The sequence below is a fragment of the Sturnira hondurensis genome, unplaced genomic scaffold (genome assembly GCF_014824575.4).
Source record: "Sturnira hondurensis isolate 20B ecotype Veracruz unplaced genomic scaffold, ASM1482457v3 Scaffold0007865, whole genome shotgun sequence".
Taxonomy (NCBI): domain Eukaryota; kingdom Metazoa; phylum Chordata; class Mammalia; order Chiroptera; family Phyllostomidae; genus Sturnira; species Sturnira hondurensis.
The window spans coordinates 14,773,665-14,788,790 of NW_028080496.1; the positions used below are offsets into that span (position 1 = coordinate 14,773,665).

The window sequence follows — 15,126 nt, forward strand, 5'->3', positions numbered from 1 at the left end:
AACTGACAGTGACCAGAAGGAAGGAGGGAGACAAGAGGAGAAAGAAGGGGAAAGGTCTAGTTAAGGATCATATATAAAGGACTCATGGTAATGGATAACAGGGTGGGGATTGACTGAGGAGGGCGAGGCAGGAGAGAGCAATGCGGGAACAGGGACAACTGTAACTGAACAATAAAATAGGAATTTTGTCTTTATTGATTGATTATTAGAGAGAGACAAACAGAAACACCGTTTGTTGTTCTACTTATTGGTGCACCCACTGGTTGATTCTTCCGTCTGCCCTCACCCGGGATCAAACCCCCAACCTTGGTGTTTAGGGACCACATTCTAGCCAACTGAGCTGCCCAGCCAGGGCCACACTGGCAATTACTTACCTGATGTGGAAACTGAACTGCGCGCCCTGCATATTTTGGTTTGCCAAGTCTGGGAATCCCGTCTGCCCATACACCCACCTACAGCCTTACCCACTTCCTCACCACTCTCACCACCCACAACGACGCCCTCCTCTCCACTCTCGCTCCGGGTACCCGGCCCGCAGATTCATGAGACCGCCCCGCCCCTGCGGCTCCCCAGAGCCCTTCCCACCCCGCCCCCCACCCCGCCCCGCGGCTCCCGGCCCCGCCCCCAGGCCGGCGGCGCGCGTGCGCAGGCGCGGAGGGCGGGCGCGGGCGCGGGCGCGGGCGGAATGGGGACTGCAGCGGCGGCAGCGGCGGCGGCCGGGGAGGGGGCGCGCAGCCCGAGCCCCGCCGCCGTGTCGCTCGGCCTGGGCGTGGCCGTGGTGTCGAGCCTGGTGAACGGGTCCACTTTCGTGCTGCAGAAAAAGGGCATCGTGCGCGCCAAGCGGCGAGGTAGGACGGGCCGCGGGCTGCGCTGGGGTCGGCGGGGGTGGAGGGCGGCCGCCGGCGCACTGCTTGGGGTCCCGCCGTAGCCGGGGACCGGGACGGGGCCGCGGCCCTGCGCACCGCCTGCGTCTCCACCGGGGCCGCTCCCTAGGCCGCCCGGAATCGCCCGGCGCCCCGAGCGATGGTAGTTGGGTCCCCGCCACCGCTTCTCTCCCTTCCCTGTGGCCGGAGGGGCCTGGTTCTTTGGATCATAGCGTTTCTCCAGCCCGCTTCTGCCCGGACCGTCCACGTCCCCTCACCCGACGCCGGGGAATCCTCCCGCGCACAGTGTCCGCGAAGTGGGCGCAGTCCGCGGCCCGGCCTGCTTTCGCGCTGCCTGCGGGCGCCCACGTGAAAACTGCGCGCTGGCCGCCGGGCGAGGGGGCTGTGCCCTCCCGGGCTGCCGCGCGTGGGTCCGGGCTGGAGCCTTCTCGGGTTTAGACGTGAACCGTCGGACTGCAAGAGCTGTCCAGTGACGGAAACGCGAGGCACCGTCCTAAAACCCCCAAAGGGCCGGCGGAGCCTTGCTCCGCGGCCGCAGCAGCGAGCCCGGCCCTCGGCGCGGAGGAAAGTGACGGCGTCACGGTCCTGCTCCGCCCGCGCCCCTCGGTGCTCAGAGGCCGGGGCGCTGGACCAGGCGCGACGCGCTTTGCAAGTGAAGGTAGACGTTTTAGCCGGAAGGACTGAGAAAGTGGGTGTTGGCCCGGAGTCCGGAGTTGGAGAACCAAGTCCTTTCATAGTTCACATTCCAGAGAGCTGGTGACCCGTTCCCTGGGCCGTCTCGGGTTCCGGAATGCTTTCAGGAAAGCGATAAAGGGACCCAGGATAGGGAATGAAAAGTCATGGGTATTTGTTTAAAGAATTCAGCACTGAAGTGATAACATGGCTGACCGTACATAGAATCTAACTAAAACCAAGTAGCATTTCCTCAGCGTGCAGATGTGATATGTCTCTCAGGTGACAAACAGATGGTGGGGGCGGCGGGGGGGGGGCTCCTTCTTGAAGTGCCTGGCAGTCTGCCAGGCGTCAAAGGTGGCCGAAGTGTTTGCTGTGACTCAGAAATAAAGAACTCACGTGCCCCGCGAAGGGTAGGTGAGTCGGACACCTCACCTCCGCGGGTGTCCTCCCCCAAGCCCACCGCCCCAGCTTAACCACAAGAAAAACATCTCACAAACTATTGGATTGCCCAGAAAGTCCGTGTATTTTTTTTTCATAAAATATAAGACACATTTTTCATTTTCCCCCAATAACTTTATTGATTTGGATATTTTGAGTATGTTGCTCTCTTCCGCTATTGACTTCTAGTGGGTAGAGGCCAGAGGCGCTGCTAAACATCTCCCAATGTATCAGACAGGCTCACAGCAAAGAATTATTTGGCCAAAATGTCATTAGGACCAAGAAACTTTGCAAACCACTTTTGATACGTTGGATCAAAAGCACCTTCTCCATACGCTGCACAAATTGTTTCTTGCACTTCAGTTGCATTTTTACCTTTCTTGAAATCATAAAGCATAATATGCAGAAAATGTTGGGTATTGTCTTCCATTTTCAATGTTAAAATGGCAGCACAGAAATTGACCAGTTTTATGAGTTTTTTTTAATGCATGCTGATAGGACAGCTGTCACAATGCAGTCTAACACAGTTGTTTCAGATGAAGTCAAAGGCTACTAGAGCTACCACTAAGTGCTACTAGAGCCATCATAGAGAAAAAACTAAACAAACTTTTTGGCCAACCCAATAAACTGAGGGACAGCCTGTTAACATTGTACAGATCTCTACAGAAACCTGAACATAGATGTCAGCTAATGCAAACCAACAATCATGGGGTCAAAATAAATGTGTTACTTCAGCTTAGCTTATGTATTCACAGGAGTTAGTGAATCTGAGGGAAAAAAAATCAACTTGAGCCCTCGCTGGTGTGGCTCAGTGGATTGAGTGCTGGCCTGTGAACCAAAGGGTCACCGGTTCGATTCCCAGTCAGGGCACGTGCCTGGGTTGTGGGCCAGGTCCCCAGTAGGGCGCTTGGGATAGGCAACCACACACTGATGTTTCTTTCCCTATCCCTCCCTTCCCCTCTCTCTAAAAATAAACAAATAAAAAAATAAAGTTTTTAAAAATCAACGTGAAAAAAAGTAAGAAGGAAACCCATGACTGATGCTGTTATTTGTACCTGCCTGCTATCCCTTTAAACTTAAAAAAGTGAAAATGTGACATTCCTTCATTTTATATTTCCCCGGTTGCCACACACGCCACTTCAGCGCATGCTAGCTGGGCTGGTTGTGGTAGGGGAAGACAGACAGAGAGCCTTGTTTTGATGACTTAGTGTTGATTTGTTCAGCGAACCTTTGCAAAGCTCTTATTGTTGCCAGGGGCTGATGTGGACAGTGAGGTTACCCAATTTTAGAATCTGCTCCTTCTAGGACCTGTCATCACCTCTGTTAACGAGCAGCAGAGCCGACCATTGTGAACCACCTGCAGCCTAGGAGATAAGAGGAATGAGGAGGTAGCTAGGAACTGGGGAGGGCTGGCGGTTTCTCACATGGTAAAACCCCCTGTCTCTCTGGCAATTTCAACTTTAGATGAACTGTCACATGGTAGTATTTCTTTGGAGTTTTAGCTTCAGGAGATCCAAGGGCATGGCTTTTTCTGGTAGGGATTTTCACTTTTTTTAAAAGACCTTATTTATTTATTTATAGAGAGAGGGGAAGGCAGAGAGAAAGAGAGGGAGAGAAACATCAATGAGAGAAAGAAATGTTGATCTCTTGCCTCTCGTATGCTCCCAGACTGGGATGGAACTCACAGCCCAGGCTTGTGCCCTTACCAGGTTTCAAACTGGTGGCCTTTTGCATTGCAGAATGGCGCCCAACCCACTGAGCCACGCCAGTCAAGGCTCACTGACTCTTGAAAGGACCTTCCCAATGAATAGAGTGGACCAGGAGGTCTGGCCACAGCATAGGCTCGGATGGACTGCCTGGCTGCTGGGGAGCCTTTGAAAACCCCAGCCGATGGGGAGAAGGCAGCAGGTGGCACTTGGGGCAACAGGTCATTTACAGTATGTCTAGTATGAGAGCCCAGTTGAGGCAGAGCTTCGATGAGGGAAGCAAGGTAACTGTAGGGCCAGAAGGCATCTACGGAAAGCCAGCACTGTGTTAGGATTTCTGTGCATGGAGTGTGGGTGAGGAGGGCCAGGGAGTCCATCTGTGTGGAACGGTGTCCTGCCCCCCGGGACAGGCTTTGAGGGGAGTCTCAAGAAAGCCAGGTCTTTGAATTTGCAGGAGGCTGTGGAGAATTGAATAGACAAGTAACTCTGTGTTGTTGCCTAGACCAGGATAAACCCGAGGATCTTTAAAAAACCCCTTCCATCAAAACTAAGAGAAGGTGCCCTGGCTGATGTAGCTCAGTAGATTGAGTGTGGGCTGTGAACCAAAGGCTTGCAGTTCAATTCCCAGTCAGGGCACATGCCTGTGTTGCGGGCCATGTGCCCACAGTGGGGGCCATGTGAGAAGCAACCACACATTTATGTTTCTCTCCCTCTCTTTCTCCTTCCCTTCTCCTCTCTCTAAAATAATAAATAAATAAATAAAAATAAGTAAAATATTAAAAAAAGATAGCAACTCATAGCCATTAGGATGCTATTGTGGTAAAACTGGCACTCTTGTGCACTGTTGGTGAATATGTAAAATGGGTGCAGCTGCTATGAAAAAGACTGTGGCGATTCCTCAAAAATGTAAACATAAAATTACCACGTGGTCCAGCACTGCCACTTCTGTATATATACTCAAAAGAAGGCAGGGACTTGAACAGATGTTGGTACCCGTGTCTTTATAGCAGCATTATTTGCAATAGACAAAAGGTGGAAACAATCAGCTTTGGCTGGTTGGCTCAGTTGGTTGGAGTGTTGGCCTGTACACCAAAAGGTTGTGGGGGTTTTTTTTTTTAGATTTTTATTTATTTATCTCTAGAGGGGAAAGGAAGGAGAGAAGAAGAGAAATATCAGTGTATGGTTGCTTCTCATGAGTCCCCTACTGGGAACTGGCCTGCAACCCAGGCATGTGCCCTGACTGAGAATCGAACCGCGATAGTCTGGTTCGAAGGTCCACACTCAATCCACTGAGCTACACCAGCCAGGGCTTGAAAGGTTGCGGGTTTGATCCCTGGTCAGGGCGCACGCTTAGGTTGCAGGTTCAATCGCCAGTCGTGGTGTGTTCCAGAGGCAACTGATCAATGTTTCTCTAAAGTCAGTAGACATACCCTTGGGTGAGGATTTAAAAAAAAAAAGGTGGAAACAACCAAATAGCCATCAACAGATGAATGGAAGATCAATCTGTGTTATATACATTCAATGAAATATTATGTAGCTAATATTTCCTTCCTAAAAGGAAGGGAATTCTGCCACCTGCTACAACCTGCCAGTCACAAAAGGACACATTCTGTTAGAATTCCACTCATATGAGATATATAGAATGGGCAAAGTCACGGGGACGGAGCGTGGGATGGTGCTTGCCAGGGTCCAGGGGAAGGGAAATGGGGAGTTTGTGTGTAATGGGGACAGAATTTCAGTTTGGACTGTACATTTTATACTATGTATATTTTACTACATTTTTTTATGCTGTTTTGGATTTTGTCATCTCCTCCCCAAGGGGAGCACAGCCCAGAGATGAAGTCACACTGAAATACTAGGAAGGTGAGGGAGTTGTCCCGCAAGAATGGAAACTGATCCAGGTGTCCGTCACCAGTTGCACACCCTTCCACAGGGAAGCTTTCTGAAGGGCATGTGCTCGCTCCCAGACCGCAGGACTGGGAGCTTCCCAGTGCTTCCTCCTGGCCTCTCTGGCCATCTCCCGGCATGCATCCAGGAGCCTGTGACCCCATACCCACAGCCTAGATGGACACACGTTGTCCTCACTCCTGCAGCCTTTAGGTCTGTGATTATACGTATTTTTGCCATGTATTATGCACTCCTGTGTATAACATGCACCCATGTTTTTACACACATAATATGCAGGATTATTATACCCATGTATAATGCACATCCTTATTTTTCCCTCAGAAATTTGGTCAAAAAAGTGCCCATTATACACGGCAAAAAGACGGTAATTCCGCTGCTTCTGTGAACTTTCCACACATGTTATTTGACATCAATGGCCTTCCCCCCGGGGGTTTTCTTAGCACCTGTCCTCAGCCTCTTCTTGCCTCTGACACCTATGGGATGCTGGCCTGTCCATTGTCTACACTCCCCCTAGATCTCAGTTCTTGCAGGACACATGTCTGGTCCACTGGGAGGCCTGTGGTAGGCACCGGGTAATGCTGCCCAACTGGCTATAAGTAACCATGGAGTGAAAAGGGTAAAACCCGATTTTAGATTTTTTAAAAAATGTTTTAAAGGTTTTATTAATTTTTTTTAGAGAGAGGGAGAGAAACATCAATGTGTGGTTACCGCTCACATGCCCCCTACTGGGGACCTGGCCCACAACCCAGGCCTCACTGTGCCCTCACTGGGAACGGAACATGCGTCCCTTGGGTTCACAGGCCAGCGATCAATCCACTGAGCCACACCAGCCAGGGCTGGATCTTAAATTTTATGAAAAGATTTCCGAGCTCCCTTCAAGTTACTCTGAGCCGAGTAACCTACCTGTGGCCTCTACTACGTAACAGAATCCAGAGTCCTCCCTGTGGCTGAAACTATCTGATCTCTATCAGCCTGAGGGGAGATTTTCAGTAAGGGAAGAGGTGAGAATGGTGAGCAAGGGAAGCCCAGACCTGGTTTACCTGGTAGTGTTTCCATAAGAAGAGAAGATAAAGGGGGCCCTGCTTACAGAAGGCCCATGGTGTCCCCGACTCATTTATCTGTCACCATTCTGTGGGTTGACTGGACTCCGATGGGTAACTCTTCCTGGGGTCACGTTGCGCCTCGGGCTGGCTGGAGTCACCTGCGTGTTTGACTGGAATGGCTATCCAGGGTGACTTGTTCACTCACTGGCCTGGGGCAGCTGGCACAGCCAGGGGCTTGCTGAGCCCCCTCTTTCTTTCTCCCCCTCCCTCCATCTCTCTGCTTAGTCTCTTTACACCTGGGCCTTCTCCCACTGTGGTGGTCTCCGAGAAGTCCGACCCCTCACATGGGAACTTCCCCTAGACCAAACCTTCCACGCACCACAGTGGAAGCCATGTGGATCCTTGGGACCTGGCCTGGGAAGTCTTGCAGTACCACTTCCGCCACATTCAGTGCGGGAGCGAACTGTTCACGGATCCCAGGAGGCTGATCCAGAAGAGGAAGTTGAGGTATGCCCTGATACAGGAATGGCAGGGCTGGGATTTGAACTCATCTGCTGCTGGGTTTGAAGAGGATCCACATCATCCTGCTGCCCATAGGGAAGAGGAGGAGGAAGATAGACAAATTCACCTGTAAATGAGGCTTTTCTGATGAGGGGAAAGCTTTTATTTGGAAATGCTGGTACTCTTATACTGGGTTATTGTAAATATAAGTAATACCCAAATGCTTATTAATGCAAATAAGAATTCTTATTTCCATGTGGGGAGGGACAGGTCACTAGTTTAATTAAACTCCTGTCTGAAATAAATACGCCTTGGTCTTACTGAACTGCAGCTAGACAGACTATATGTTTACCTCAAAACTATTTCCAGAGTATAAAATATAATGTAATTTGTACTTTTGGTTCCTTAATTAAGACCTTAATGAGTAAATAATTTTTAAAATATTTTTAAAAATTAATGTTGAGACAGAGATCAATTTGTTTTTCCACTTTATGCACTTATTGATTGATTCTTATATGTACCCTGACTGGGAATCAAACCCACAACCTTGGCATAGTGAGATAATGCTCTACCAATTTAGCTACCCAGTAACTGCCTAAGCAGTCTTTTTATTTTTTTTATTTTTTAAAAATATATTTTAATGATTATACCATTACAGTTGTTCTATTCCCCACCTTCATTCCCCTCCACCCGCACACTCCCTCCCCCACCATTCTCTCCCCTTAGTTTATAACCACGTGTCTCAAGTTCTTTAGATTCTATATTTCCCCCACTATTCTTGCCCCCCCCTATCTATTTTCTACCTACTGTCTATGCTATTTTCTGTGCCTTCTCCCCCCTTCTCCTCCTCCCACCCCCCTGTTGCTAACCCTCCATGTGTTCCTCATTTCTGTGGTTCCACTCCTGATCTAGCTGTCCTCTTGGTTTGCTTTTGTTTTAGGTGTGGTTGTTAATAACTGTGAGTTTGCTGTTCTTTCACTGTTCATATTTTTTATCTTCTTTTTCTTAGATAAGTCCCTTTAACAATTTCATATAATAAGGGCTTGGTGATGATGAACTCCTTGAACTGGACCTTATCTGAGAAACACTTTATCTGTCCACCCATTCTAAATGAAAGCTTTGCTGGATAAAGCAATCTTGGCTGTAGGTCTTTGGATTTCATGACTTGGAATACTTCTTTCCAGCCCCTTCTTGCCTGTAAGGTCTCTTTTGTGAAATCAGCCGACAGTCTGATGGGTACTCCTTTGTAGGTGACTGTCCCCTTATCCCTTGCTGCTTCTAGGATTCTCTCCTTCATTTTAATCTTGGCTAATGTAATTATGATGTGCCTTGGTGTGTTCCTTCTTGGGTCCAACTTCTTTGGGACTCTCTGAGCTTCCTGGATTTCCTGGAAGTCTATTTCCTTTGCCAGACTGGGGAAGTTCTCCTTTATTATTTGTTCAAATAAGTGTTCCACTTGTGGCTGTTTCTTTCCCACTTCTGGTACCCCTATAATTCAGATGTTGGAACGTTTAAAGATGTCCTGGAGGTTCCTACGCCTCTCCTCATTTTTTTGAATTCTCACTTCTTCATTCCTTTCTGATTGGATGTTTTGTTCTTCCTTCTGGTCCATTCCATTGATTTGAGTCCCAGTTTCCTTTCCATCACTATTTGTTTCCTGGACAGCTCCCTTCATTTCAATTAGTTTAGCCTTCATATGTTCTTCTGATTTGTGACTGTACTCTACCAGTTCTGTGAGCACCCTGATAAATAGTGTCTTGAATTGTGCTTCTGAGAGGCTGGCAATTTCTCGGTCGCTTAGAGTTATTGGCTGGCTCTGGGACTTTGAGTTCTTCTTGCATCATCTTTTGGGCTGTTCGTGCCTGTTCCATAGCAGGTTCAGAGCCCTAAAGTGTTCACTAGAACAGGGCAACTAAGTCACTGGGTTGTGACGCTGTATGTGGGGGCGCGATCAACGAGGAGCAGTGGCGTCCTGTCTGCCCCCTCCCGCTGCGGCCCCCACAGGTGCAGCAGCTGCCACCGTCACCAGGCCCACGCGTTTCGTTCCACTGCACGCGAGTGTGCCACCGCCGTCAGCCCTCCACCACTGGGTTCGCCCTCTGGGGCCTGCGTGGTCCGTCTCACTGTGCGTGAATGTGCGACCGTGGTCAGTCTGCCCCATACCCTGGCTGGGTCTGGGCTACTTGCGCGCCCAGGTCAGGGGATCTTTCCTGCCCGACCCTGCTCCGCTGCTCGCTCCGCCCCTCTTACCCTCCCGGTTGAACAGTTAGTTGTTGTTGGACTTCCGTATAATTCATTTTCTATTCTTTGGCTGTGTCTTTGTTCTCCAAACCTTTGTTCTATTCAAACTTGGCTGTGGGAGAAGGCACAGTGTTTCCACCTATGCCTCCATCTTGGCGGAAGTCCCTAAGCAGTCTTTTTAAAAAAAAATATTTTGCCCTGGTCAGGTAGCTCAGTGGGTTAGAGGCATTCCAACACATCAAGGTCGTGGGTTCAATCCGTGGTAGGGGCACATACAAGAATCAACCAATGAATGCATCAATAAGTGGAACAACAAATCAGTGTTTCTCTCTCCCTTTCTCTCTCAACTCAATACATTTTTTAATTGGCCAAAATTTTTAACCATGAAGGACTAGAAAAGACTACTTTTCAAATATTGAGTTGGCCAAGAAATTTGTTAGTTTTTATCTGTACATTGATTCTGCTTAGGTTTTTTTTTTCTTTTTAAGATTTCATGTATATATTTTGGGGCAGAGGGGAAGGGAGGGAGAAAGAAAGGGAGAGAAGCATCAGTGGGTGGTTGCCTCTTGAGTGCTCCCTACTGGGGACCTGGCCCAAAACCCAGGCGTGTGGCCTCACCAGGAATCCAGCAGGCAACCCTTTGGTGTGCTCAATCCACTGAGTCACACCAGCCTGGGCTTAGTGTTTTTAAGATTGTATTGTGAAAGCTGTCATATCAGCATGCATTTTTTAAAAAAACTTATCAAAATTGATGAATTTTATGTAGCCATTTTAATATTGAAAATGGAAGAAAATATGCAACACTTTCAGCATATGCTGCTCTATTATTTCAAGAAGGGTAAAAATGCAACTGAAATGCAAAAAAAGACTTGTGCAGTGTATGGAGAAGGTGCCATGATTGATCGAATGTGTCAGAAGTTGTTGGTGAGTTTTGTCTGGAGATTTCTCTCTGGGCGATACTCCATAACCAGTAGACCAGTTGAAGTTGATAGCGATCAAATCAAGACATCAGTTGAGAACAATCAGTGTTATGCCACCCAGGAGATAGCTGACATACTCAAAATACCCAAATCAGTAAAGTTATTGATTAAAATGAAAAATGCATCTTTTATTTTATGGAAAAAAGTAAACGAACTTTGCACCCAATCCATTGATACAATATGCTCAATTCCACTCTCCCTAAGCCTCCCTAAGTATCTCCCTGATCCTTCTGTGCCAGGAGCCTGTAACTGCAAGCTAACACCTTTTAGACATTGGGGTCCTCAGTGTGGGGGATACGGGAGGCAGTGCCCTCTGCCCAGGGAGGGCAGTTGGAGCAGTTGCCTTGTGTGTTCATGCCCAGGCAGAGCCCATTGGTATTATGCATGTATTCAATAGACAGAACCTGACATAGTTATATGTTTAAAAAGCATCTTCCTGCCCTGGCTGGTGTAGCTCAGTGGATTGAGTGTGGGCCTGTGAAGCAAAGGATCACGGTCCGATTCCCAGTTGGGGCGCATGCCTGGGTTGCAGGCCAGGTCCCCAGTAGGGGACACATGGGGGGCAGCCACACATTGATGTTTCTCTCCTACTCTTTCTCCTTCCCATCTCCTCTCTCTGAAAATAAATAAATAAAGTATTTTTTTTTTTAAAGCATCTTCCTGCTTATAGAGTATCTGGTCATCTGAGAAGTGCCCTGGCTGGTGTGGTTCAGTGGACTGAGTGCCAGCCTGTGAACTGGAAGGTTGTCAGTTTGAATCCCTGGCCAGGGCACATGCCTGGTTTGTGGGCTAGGTCCCCAGTAGGGGGTGTGAGAGAGGCAGCCACACGTGGATGTTTCCCTCTCTTTCTCCCTCCCTTCCTCTCTCTTTGAAAATAAATAAATAAATAATTTTTTAAAAAAGTCTGAGCAGTACCTAATACTATGAACAGGAAAATGCAAAGTATTTATGTCCTGACCTTTATAACTACTGTTACAGTTAGGATGTTTTTATTTCTAGTCACATTCAATACTTATATTTCCCAATTGAATTGAAATGAAAAAATTTTATGGATTAAACTAATAACACATGTAGGTTAGAGAGAATGATGAAACAAACACCACACATCAGACATTCCAAAAATATGTATATCCTTAAAATATTTTTAAAACCTTTGTAGTTTGGAAAATGTCAAATAAAGCTCATTTGTCTGGTGTGGCTCTGTGGATTGAGCGCCGGCCTGCTAACCAAAGGGTCGCTGGTTCAGTTCCCAGTCAGGGCACATGCCTGGGTTGTGGCCCAGGTCCCCAGTAGGGGGCACACAAGAGGCAACCACACGTTGTTTCCCTCTCTCCTTCCCTTCTATCTAAAAATAAATAAATAAAAATTTTTTAAAAAACTATTGTAATAATTCTTTAATATTCTAACATGTCTGGTCTGTGTTCAGATTTCTGTGACTATCTACTGAGTTTGCCCCCATTTTCTTTGAGAATCACTATCCAGCTCTGATGCATACATTGCCGTGAGGTGGCCGCGTCCTCGTTGGCATGTTAAAAACACAGTAGCTCCTGGAGTCAGCACTGTGTGTGTCTGCGTGTGCCTTGCAGGGATTCTCGATCTGCCCTGAGCCCATCCCCATGTTTCATACAGTGCGCTGTGGTGGCTCTCCTTGCATGTAAATCATTGAGTATCAAGTATTCCTTTGGATCGCTTCCTCAAAGTAGTTTCAAGGTGAGGGTGCTTATGGAAACTATGTATGAACTACATACATGGGGGGATGGCAAAAGTAGGTCTACAGTTCATTTGGAAAATAACACAGTAATTAATAAATAATAATTATAAACTCTGCATGTCACTCCCTCACAACTGCAAACCTACTTTTGCCCCACCCTGGATGTTTTCATTAAATATGTATATAGTTAAGTTGATTTCCAGGAACATCACACTATTTGCATTCCCACCAGCAATGGTTGAAAGAGGCATGCTCAGCCCTGGCCAGGTGGCTCAGTTGGTTGGAGCATCACCTCATACACTGAAAGGTTGCGGCTTCGATTTCCTGGTCAGAGCACATGCCTGGGTTGTGGTTCGATCCTCACTAGGGGCGCATACGGGAGACAACAATCAATGTTTCTCTGTCTTCCCCTCCTCCTTCTCCCTCCTTCCCTTCCTCCCTTTCTCTCCCTAAAAAAATCAATAAAAACATATCCTCAGGTGAGGATTTAAAAAGTAATTTTTAAAAAGAAAGAATTATGCTCATATTTAAGTGTAGTGAAAATACAAACATGAATTCCAGATATTTTTCCTCTGCCTCAGTTCCTTTCTTTTTCTTTTTTAAAGATTTTATTTATTTATTTTTAGAGAGGGGAAGGGAGGGAGAAAGAAAGGGAGAGAAACATGAAAGTGTGGCTGGCTGCCTCTTGAAACCCTACTGGGGACCTGGCCCGCAACCCAGGCATGTGCCCTGACTGGGAATTGAACCAGTGACCCTTTGGTGTGCAGGCTGGCCCTCAATCCACTGAGCCACACCAGCCAGGGCCTCAGTTTCTTTCTTGCAGTCATGGCTGAGGGCACATTATTACAGGGTAGGGAGAGAGAATGTGTCCACCTGTGTTGGATTCTTACTTACCCTTTGGAACAAAGAATGGAATTTCCCGTAGCAACTGGGAGAAATTCGATCACACCCGTCATTGCATTATGCTCAGCATTGTGTGGCCTGCTAGCAGTTTAGCTACTGTTTAGAAACTATTTCTTAAAAATATATATATTGGAGTAGAATTACATAGAGTAAGCTGCACAGATCTTAAAGATATAGTTTAATGAGTTTTGAGAAATAGGATGCAGTCTGTCCAGAAGGTATCCAGCCATGTAATATGAAAAAGAGAGACATTTATTAAAGAAGATACAAGATATCAGAAGAAACATTGTACATAAGACAATGACACCTCAGTCCCCTTCAGTGTAGGCGCCTTGGGACCTCACACACACGGTTCTCCCAGTCGCCGTCAGCTGCCTATTTGTATTTTTCTGAGTCTCATTGATGCTCTGAAATCTCTTCTCTTCTCATCAAAGGTGACTGTAATTTCGGGAGAACCCAGAACTCACAGGGTGCCGAATCTGGGATCTAGGGGCCTGAGTTGCCTGGATGCTTTGACGTTTCACAAAAAAACTCTGCATGAGATGTGATGTGTGAACAGGCATGTTGGCGTGATAAAGCTGCCAATCACCAGTTGCCCATCTCTGCGGCCTTCTGAATCACCCAAATAGTTTCCTCTGAGGAATGTTCAAGCTTAACACAGAATTTAATGCAAATTCATTGCTCTACTCACTCAGTCATTTTGAATGCGATGGCCACACAGTACACATGCTCACTCAACCATGTCCGCCACCCCCACTGAGGAGTATAGTGAAGGCTCATTGTTCACGCATGCGCATTCCAGTCCACTCTCCTTGGCTTCCAGGTTGCATCCATGTCAGGCAAACTGTTCTCACTGTATGAACGATGAGAGCTGCACTTTTTGCAGTCAGGCCTTGTATACTTCTGTAACCAACACCCCAGTAGGGAAATTGACTCCTGCCAGCACCTAAACAGAGCCCCCACCAGAGCTCCCGCTCCCCTTTGCTCATCTGCAGAGTGAATCATTTTTGCCTGCTCTTGAACTCCATACAAATGGAATATTACAGTATGTATTTTCTCGTGTCTACTTTTTTTTGACTGAGCATACTTTGAAGACTCATCATCATTAATTATCAGTAGTATGTTCCTTATATTGCTGAGTAGTGTTCCGTTGTCCAAATCACCCACAATTTGCGTATTTATTCTCCTAGTAATAGCCATATTTGGTTGTTTCCAAATTTTGCTGTTTGAATAAAGGTACAGTGACAATTCTTTCACTTTTTTTTTAAATAAAAGTGTAGTTTCTTTTTTTTTAAAGATTTTATTTATCTTTAGAGGTGTAGGGAAGGAGAGAGGGAGAGAAACATCAATGTATGGTTGCCTCTCTTGTGTCCCCTGCTGGGAACTAGCCTGCAACCCAGGCATGTGCCCTGACTGGGAATTGAACTGCGATCCTCTGGTTTGCAAGCCCACACTCAGTCCACTGTGCTACACCAGCTAGGGCCTCATTTTTAATTTATTTATTTTAGAGAGAGAAATATTGATTTGTTGTTCCACTTATTGATGCATTCATTGGTTGATTCTTGTATGTGCCCTGATCAAAAATCAAACCCACAGTCTTAGCACATGGGGATGATGCTTTGAATTCCTCAGACAGGGCATTTGGTTTTTTTTAGTCTTTTCTTTGAGCAGTTTTAAAGATTTTGTTTATTTTTAGAGAGAGAGGAAGGGAGGGAGAAAGAAAAGGAGAGAAACATCAGTGTGTCATTGCCTCTTGTGTGCCCCCTAGTGGGGACCTGGCCCACAACCCAGGCATGTGCCCTGACTGGGATTCGAACTCGTGACCCGTTGCTTCACAGGCCCGTGAAGCTGCTCCTTCAGCAGCCCAGGAGCTGCTGAAATCCAGCAAAAGGTCCCCCTCCTCTTTGAAGCCATCATGAGGCAAAATTTTCCTCCTTCTGTGGACATGAAGTCCGTCGGATTTTCTGTCTGGATGCCTCATGCACACCCCTGGCTGTAGATCAAAGTGAAGCTCCTCCAGGTGGCCCCAAAAGGCCACGGTCCAGGAGCGCCCCACGCTCTGCCCTGAAGGCAGTCCGTGGGCCACACCAGCCAGGGCTCTTTGACAATTCTGATATAATTCTTTTTAAGGCTTAA

The 15,126-nt window shown here is 47.3% G+C and overlaps 1 protein-coding gene across 1 annotated transcript in view; it reads left to right on the plus strand.

Annotated features, from left to right (window-relative positions):
• The first annotated feature begins 676 nt into the window (after positions 1-676).
• The window catches only part of NIPA1 (NIPA magnesium transporter 1), a 34,386-nt gene continuing 19,936 nt past the window's right edge, over positions 677-15,126 (plus strand). Inside the window, exon 1 of the mRNA XM_037053814.1 lies at positions 677-848. Coding sequence (XP_036909709.1) covers positions 686-848 — 163 coding nt within the window. The 5' untranslated portion in view covers positions 677-685. The remainder of the gene's footprint in view (positions 849-15,126) is intronic.